Consider the following 8,287-nt stretch of genomic DNA (forward strand, 5'->3'; position numbering starts at 1 on the left):
TCTTTAATACATACAAATTCATGATTGTGATTAGTAAAGTAAATGCTAAAATGTCTTGGACATGGATTTGGAGGTATTCAGAAGCCTAACACTTCACTTCTACCAAAAAAAACCAAGTGTTGTATTATTCTTACCAGTTATGAAAATGACCACAGCTAATTAATTCCAAACCAAAATGATATTCTCTTCATTCTTTTTCTGTTATTGAATTGTATGGACTGAAGTTGCTCAAGAGTGAAAGTTTAAATGGGAACATGTAACACAGCAATGAGACTATGACACTTTCTAAACAAAAGGGTGTGGAATAGCCATTGCGTTCGTCTTTTTCTCGTCTTGAAATTTAGAGAATTTACTCAAAGAATCTTGAACAGGAGTTTTTAAGAATGGCCACAACAGAAAAGGAAGATAAGAAATGAGAGGTTGATATGTCTATGGATCAATAATTGAAGCATTTGAATGAGAGGATTACTTAGAATTGAAGTTTACAGCAAGAATCTCATAATATTAAGATTGGACACTATATCATGTCATGCAAATATAAAAACAAAAATACCATATTAATGCCATATACAAACAACCATTTCTGTCTCCCTCTCTCTCTCCTTTAAAACAAACTTATGTGTTGTCTTTTTTGTTGATACAAGTAAAACTAAAATAATACTCCATGATATATATATATATATCATCTGAAGTATTTCTCCTTCAATTTTAGTATAATATCATTAAACCAGAGAAATTTTGAGTTAGTTTTCCTAGCAAGACAACCTAATAGTCATCAATTAATTATTAAAGAGGAATAAGAAAGTGCATTGAACACAAAAAGAAAACCCCAATAAAGAAGTGTTTTTTATAATATAATTAACGCAAATGAAATAAACTGATATGACTTCAATATATCTACCATTTATAGGTGCATATATAGTATAATGATGTATAGACCTTGAAGTACTGACCTTTTGTAGTTCAAGAGCAGGAGGAAAGAATAATGTGTTCAAACTAAAACATCATTTTCATTTGTCCTTTCACTTTGAAAATTTCCTACAGTTCTGCTGCATCAAGTAACAAAGACATCAATTACAAAAATATTTAGCTAAAAAATAAATCCAAGTCCTTCGGTGACATAATACAGTTTCCTCGAATAAAAATTGTTAGAGCACTAGCCGTTGTGTAGACAGATGAACGAGTCTCACACTCTTCTGCGTTATATGATTTCATACACTAGAACATATAGTTTCCTGCTCGTTTCCGCAATTACAATTTACAAGAACTTTCCTAACTTGTTAGTGAAACAAAATGAATAATTAGAATGAGAAATTAGGATCCATGAACAACATTGTTTAATCATAATTGCAGATAAGCCAGAACTAGATTATGTCATCTGAAAGTTAAAATGTTATTAGTATCGGATGCGAGTGTACAAAGAGCAAACCGGTGCCATGCTTTACTGTAAAGCTGATCAGAAAATGACTACCGGTTACAGCAATAATGTCTCAATTTCTACTAGTCTAGTTATTTAGCCTTCAAAAGCAGATGACAAACAGCTTGACTTTGGTGCATTTACACAAAGTACTAAGCAAATGCTGAGGTCTACGATCTTATGGACATAGCTTCACTAATTTACAATAGTGGTGACAACTCCAATCTCTTGAAGATGAAAAAGAAATACTTTCATGGGGAATGTTAATCTTTGAATGACCATTTAACTGTCTCAGCATGAACCCATATCCATTATGCATTTTCAAATCTTCTGTTATTATGTCTCTGCTGATTCTTCTCTACTTTTCCTTGTGGTACACCTTTCACATCCAGTCTCCAACAAGGTAATGTAAATATAAAAAGCGCAATGCAGAGATTCTTTTTCACATGAATTTTTCTTTTAACAAGGCCTACTTAACAGAGATGGGGTAAAATCCAACCCTTTTGTTCTCATTCATCAATATAACCATAGAGAAACTTGATCATGTTAAGTCACAAAGTTTCATCACTTGATGTGTCCAAGTGTTTGCTTAAACAATATAGAACTTCATAGATATCCTTTCTTTCTTCATGCCTTGTATCTCTAGCTAGAAACTCATGAATTACATTCCCTATTTGGATTGAACTGCAACCGGGAACTTTTTCAACTCCTTGTTGGCTCATTGCCATTCTATATGTCAACGCATCTTTCCACCGTCCAACTGATGCGCTCAAATTTGAAATTAGAGTTAAGTAACTCGGGTTTGAAGGCTCCTGTTCAATAATCTTTTTTGTTACAGAGTCTAACAAGTTTTCATTGCCATGAATCTTACACGAACCTAATAGAGTAGCCCAAATAACAGCATTTGGCTCCAAGGGCATGCTCTCTACAAACCCGACTGCTTCTTCCAACTTCCCTGCTCGACCCAGAAGATCAACCATGCAACCATAATGCTCGATTCAAGGTTTTACACCAAACTCCGATACCATCTGGCAAAATATCCTTTTACCATCTTCTACAAATCCTCCATGAGTGCAAGCAGATAGAACTGCAATGAAGATGACATCATCTGGTTTGACCCCTGCACCACACATTGAGTCAAAGAGGTTTAATGCTTCCTTGCACTTTCCATTAACAGATAGACCTGAAACCATTGTTGTCCACGTGATGATACATCTTTTAGGCATCTTATGGAAGATTACTTTTGCGTTTTCAACATCACCACACTTTGCAAACATATCCATTAAAGCATTGCCCAAGGGTATGGACAAGCTAAAATTACTTCTCTTAATATAAGAGTCTACCCATCTACCATGTTCAAGAGATCCCAAATGAGAACAAGCCGACAGTACACTGACCAAAGTAGTTTCGTCGGGCCTGCAGTTTCTGTCTATCAACATCTGACTGAACATCTGAAGAGCTTGATCAAACATGTGGTTATGAACATAACCTGCAATCATAGCATTCCATGATACAACATTCTTAACTGGCATTTGATCAAATATACTCCTAGCCGACTTGACATCCCGAAACCATGGCTGTCCAAGAAACCACAGTTTTCTCTGGCATGTCATCAAATACACACCTTGCCGATTTGACATCACCCAATCGAACATAACCAGATATTATTGAGTTCCAGGAGACCTCATTTCTTTCTGTCATTTTCTCGAAAACTATACAAGCCAATTCCATATTTCCAGCCTTGGAAAGCCCAGAAATAACAGAGTTCCATGTCACAATGTTCCTCTCTGGCATAGAATTAAACAATTTTACTGCAGATTCTATCTCGCCACGGGCCATATAAGAAGTAATAATACTATTCCAAGAAACGACATCTCTTTCAGGCATTTCATCAAACACTTGGCAAGCGTTCTCCAAATTTTCACAGCATTTAGCATAGAAATCCAAGAGAGTATTCTGAACAAAGACACTAGAACAAAAACCCAATTTCACAATCTCACAGTGAATAACTTCACCATATTTAAAAGCTTCAAAAGATTCAAAACACCTAAGAATGAGAGTGAATGTGAAACTATTAGGAGCAACACCAAAGACTTTCATTTGATCATAAACATGGAAAGCATAATTACAACCACAAGGGTCCTTGCCTACAAAGCATTTTATTAGTGTGTTGTAAACAACAACATTGGGAAAATGAGTATTTCTAAATACCCTGAAAGCATAATCGATAAAACCAAGTTGAGAGGAGACAGTGAGGAGCTTGGGTACTGTAAAGTTGCTATCTTGGAAGCCATGGATGAGAATCTGAAGATGGGTCTGCTTCATCTCTCTCAGGCTCTTGCAACTCTGACATATTTTGAGTAGTTTGTGCTCCATTTGGATCATTGCCTCATTCGAATCAAAATTTAGTTATGGAAGGTAATTTCAGTAACGTTTTCCAATACATAACAATAACAAACACTATTCATATATGATTTTTTATCTTGATCCAACAACATATATGAATTTTTCTTAAAATATATTCACTTACATAATTATGTTAATTGTTGTCTTCACTCTCTACATATTATAATTTCATTTGAAGATTAAAATTAAAATTCCATTATATTCTTAATCCAATAACTGGGACTGGATAAAATTTTAAAAACACAATAGTAACTATAAGAATTTTAGAGTATTACTATTAACTATTAAGCATAAATACTTTTTTGAAGTTTATATTATAAGTTTTTCTTTTAATTAAGCTCTTAAAATTTAATACAAACAAAATTACGAGTTGTTCAATATAACATTTTGAATATTAATATACACACCATGAACTCAATACAATTTCCAAAAAAAAATGTGTTTAGTTATAAATTGAATTTTTTATAAATAAGAGTTTTTTTTTAAAAAAAAAAAAAAAAAAAAATTAAAATACGTGCACTCAGTGTTCTAAGCAAAACCACTTATTTGTCTAGTGAGATTAAGTGATCATAAGTATATAACCTAATGATAGTACACTTGTACTCTTGGATGTCACAGTAAAGTTATACTCAACTCATATCCACTCTCTCTTAAAATCACAATCAATTTTATTCAAGACCTGCAAAATCCCATCTAAGTTAGATGTATTTTGATCAATAATCTAATTACAATTCAAAAAGTTTCATATTTTTGGTATACAAATTCACAAGTATCTGAAAAGTCAGACAACTCTGAAGGAATTAGCAATCTTCTTTAAATCTTTGTAGTGTCTCTTCCATTGAAGACCTACAAATTGAAAAGAAAAATTAAATTGAAATTGTGTATGTGTTTACTTGCAATTAAAAACTACTAATCCAACAAAAAAAAATGCATACCATTTCCAGTTATGTTGAACAAGTAAAGTCTATTTCCAGCTGCAGTTGCTGTAATGAGAACATGAGGTGGTTCCAATTCAAATTGGTAATATTTTCTTCCTGAGTGTTCAGTTACAGACATACTCACAACTTTTCCTTCCACATTTTCCCCTATCACTTCTGGCCCAAATGCATTTATCACTTTCTCTGGTGGCCCTATTTGCTCAATCTTTGCATCCTCACCTAAATCTAAACACACAAGAATAAACACAATATGCGCGTCTAAGAAACATGAATTTCATCTAAAAACTAATTGGTGATAAGTCGAGTAAGAAGACAAAATTGTTTCAAGCACCAACAGAAACGTCCCTTGATTCAAAGAGACGAGAACAGGTCATTCACATTTTCAATAACTAAGAAAATTAAGCTGAAAAGTAAAAATTGTGCCAACTGTCAAACAAGTCCATTGAAATGCCAATTTGCTGTTTAATTAGAGAAACTCACTATCTGCAAATCTGAGAACAGGAGCAACAATAACGAACAATCGGCCTTGTTTGGGGTTTGCAAATCTCAAATCAATTTCTGTGCCTCCTAGATCTGCTATTGATACTGGTACCTTTTTATACACAACATAAAAATGTATTAACAAATAGTGTGAGAGAGAAACTAGAAACTAACAAATGTTATTATAAAGTGTCATTGTGTTTACCTCATCCCATTCTTGAGGTACAGAAAAGGAATAAGGGATTATAGGACTCCATCCAACTCCATGGCCTCCTGATTTTTCATCTGGTCTTTGGTATGTCCTCCAACCTGTCTAACGATATGCTTTCTTTACTAAGTAATAACACACACAATTTCCAGTCATGAAAATTCATCACTTTCAATTTTCTTTTACGGTTGTAGGAGCACTACTGTTTTTGACACAAATAATAACTCAATTTTTTTTATGTATGCATACGGTTACAAAAAAAAATAAGCACCAAGAAACTCTTTATACAATAATTTAAATTATTTTCAATATGCACTATATTAAGGGTGTATTTAAAAAGTTGCTATCTAATTATAATTGAATGTAATTTAGAGTAATTATAAAATTTAATAATTACACAATAATTAGTAATTTGAAATAAATAAAGAGTTTCAATTGAATTCTCCAATTCTCATAACCTTATAAGAAGGATGTATTACAAAATATTAATTACAGTTACACTTTGTAAATTGTATTTTAAAATAGAGTGTAATTATTATTTTAATAATTACACATTATAAACATTTAAATTATAATTTCTTAATTTACCAAAAAGAGATTTTTTTATAATTGGTTAAATCACATCTAACACAACATTTACTCAATTTTCAAAATCCTATTATGAAGTAAGCCTAATGCTACTAATTGCTAGAATTGTGGCAAAAGTGACACCCTATTGTAGAAGAGAAATTTACAAAAATATTATAATTTGGGTTAATTTTTACTAAAATATAGTCACACCGAAAAGTTTTCAAAAATACTGTATTTTTATAAAACACCAGTAAAAATAAAGCAGAACAACTCAAAACAACAGTAGAACTACTACAAAACACCAGTAGAACACCAGTGAAAACTTAACACAATACTGTAGCATGAAACTTAAAAAAAAACACAGTAAAAAAGTAAAAAATACCGTCTAGCAGTATTTTTATAAAAAATTAGCAAAAATTAATATACTATGTAAATTTCCCTTGTAGAATTCCTCTATATATTTTTGTATAAGATAGGTAATAAAGTTTCCATCAAGAAATAAAAGATAAGTAATAAAGTAGGCCAACCTTCTTCATTTGGTTCAGACAAACCAGGAACTCTTCCAGCTAAAAGGCCTTGTTTGACCACACCCAGGCTTTCATTTGGGTAACCCATCACTGCTGCTGATGAAATTAAAGAAAACCCAGATAATAAAACGGATCTTCTCTTCAAAACTCCACAGAATTTCTCAGTTTCTTTATCAACACAACTGGAATTTGCTCTTGAACCAACAGCCCCTTTTGTTCTTGAAAGCTCATTTTCTATTGAGGATTGAGCTATTAAGGTGTGTGAGGGAATAATCTGATGATGATACTGGTGATAGTTGCAAGAAAAGCTACAGCTTGGAATCAAGGTCATCACTCCCATATTTGATTGTATATAGTAAAATTACAAAATGGCCTGTAAAGAAAAATAAACAACAATTTAATAACAGAGAAATTAACCAACATTTAACTTACTCATACTCAACTTAACTACTCATTAATATGTACTTTTAGTGCATTCAAAAACAATCACAAAAAATGAGAAGACAAAGTATCAGAATTATATATTAAGCAATAATTATAAGGTGAGCTATGAAAGGATTTCAAATATATACACCTGTTGAAAATAATATGTTGAGTGGGAGAGACCAAGTATTGTGGCGAAGGGTAATAGGGAGAGCAGTGGTTGCAGTGGTTGCAGTGGCGAAGTGTGTGTGGTTAGAATTAGGTGGTATGTATGTGTGTACGGGAAACCCAATTATCATATGAGCCTTCTTTTTATGTTTTTTTTTAATTAAATAATAATAATAACACCTAGAGGGTTCTAAATTTTGGATTTTTTTCATAGTTACTAGTTTTGGGAGGTGCGTTGCACGTATAATAAATATAGTTAAAGATTGTATGTAATTCTGTTTAAAAAAAATAAAAAATAAAAATCATATGTTATTATTATAAAGGTAAATTATTTAAAAAATATATAAAAATTATATATATTATCATAAAGTTAGTTAAAAGTATAATTATCGATATAAATAATTTGTATCATAAATATGTTTAATAATAAAATTCTTAAATAGTTATTACAATCATTATTGATGATATTTTATGTTAAATATATATGGAGCATATAATTCTAATACAATATGTATTAAAAGACATTGAAATAAAATTAAAAAAAAATACATATAATTAGAAAATGGCACAATAATAAAGAATTTTAATAAAATAATACATTTAATTTGTTCAAAAAATTAAAAAATAATACATTTGATACTAAACTTTAAAATTAAATTAAAAAATTACACACATAAAAATTTAATATAATAATAAAAAGTTCTTTCACTCAAAATTAAATATGGTAGAATACAAAGTTTTTCTAAATAAAAAAATATAACATAAAATATTTACTAAATAGCAACCATCAAAAGGGCTTACCATCATTACCATTATATGTATGATCCTATTCCAAATTTTTTTATATTATAAAGAAATTTTAAAGTATCAATTAATTTAAAATATATTAATATTATTTTAATAAATATTATATTAAATTCACATAAGCATATATTAATGTATAGCAAAGATATTAAATATAAAAAACATAATTAATAAAGATAAATTAAAATTACATATTGAGCTAATATATATAATTGTATTAGTTATTTTAAAATTTATTACTATAATTTAAAATAATTATTAAATTAAAGGTACATGAAATATAAACAATAAATAGTATGATATATTATCAAAGAAAACTATAAGTATTAATTAAAAATATGTATTT

The 8,287-nt window shown here is 30.3% G+C and overlaps 2 protein-coding genes across 2 annotated transcripts; both read right to left on the reverse strand.

Annotated features, from left to right (window-relative positions):
- Window positions 1–988: 988 nt before the first annotated feature.
- LOC115710616 (pentatricopeptide repeat-containing protein At2g29760, chloroplastic) lies at window positions 989–3,997 on the reverse strand. The gene is given in 2 exon segments (XM_030638974.2): window positions 989–2,983; window positions 2,985–3,997. Coding segments are annotated over 2 exon segments (1,833 nt in total). The 5' UTR covers window positions 3,803–3,997; the 3' UTR covers window positions 989–1,968.
- A 472-nt stretch (window positions 3,998–4,469) lies between these two features.
- Window positions 4,470–7,277, reverse strand: LOC115710629 (psbP domain-containing protein 4, chloroplastic). Its single transcript, XM_030638987.2, has 6 exons — window positions 7,121–7,277; window positions 6,547–6,919; window positions 5,447–5,550; window positions 5,242–5,353; window positions 4,759–4,986; window positions 4,470–4,669 (listed from the first exon to the last, which is right to left on the reverse strand). The coding sequence occupies exons 2-6, from the start codon at window positions 6,884–6,886 to the stop codon at window positions 4,605–4,607; spliced, it is 849 nt and encodes a 282-aa protein (XP_030494847.1). The 5' UTR covers window positions 6,887–6,919; window positions 7,121–7,277; the 3' UTR covers window positions 4,470–4,604.
- Window positions 7,278–8,287: the final 1,010 nt, after the last annotated feature.

This window comes from Cannabis sativa, chromosome X, assembly GCF_029168945.1.
Source record: "Cannabis sativa cultivar Pink pepper isolate KNU-18-1 chromosome X, ASM2916894v1, whole genome shotgun sequence".
In the NCBI taxonomy this organism is placed as follows: Eukaryota; Viridiplantae; Streptophyta; class Magnoliopsida; order Rosales; family Cannabaceae; genus Cannabis; species Cannabis sativa.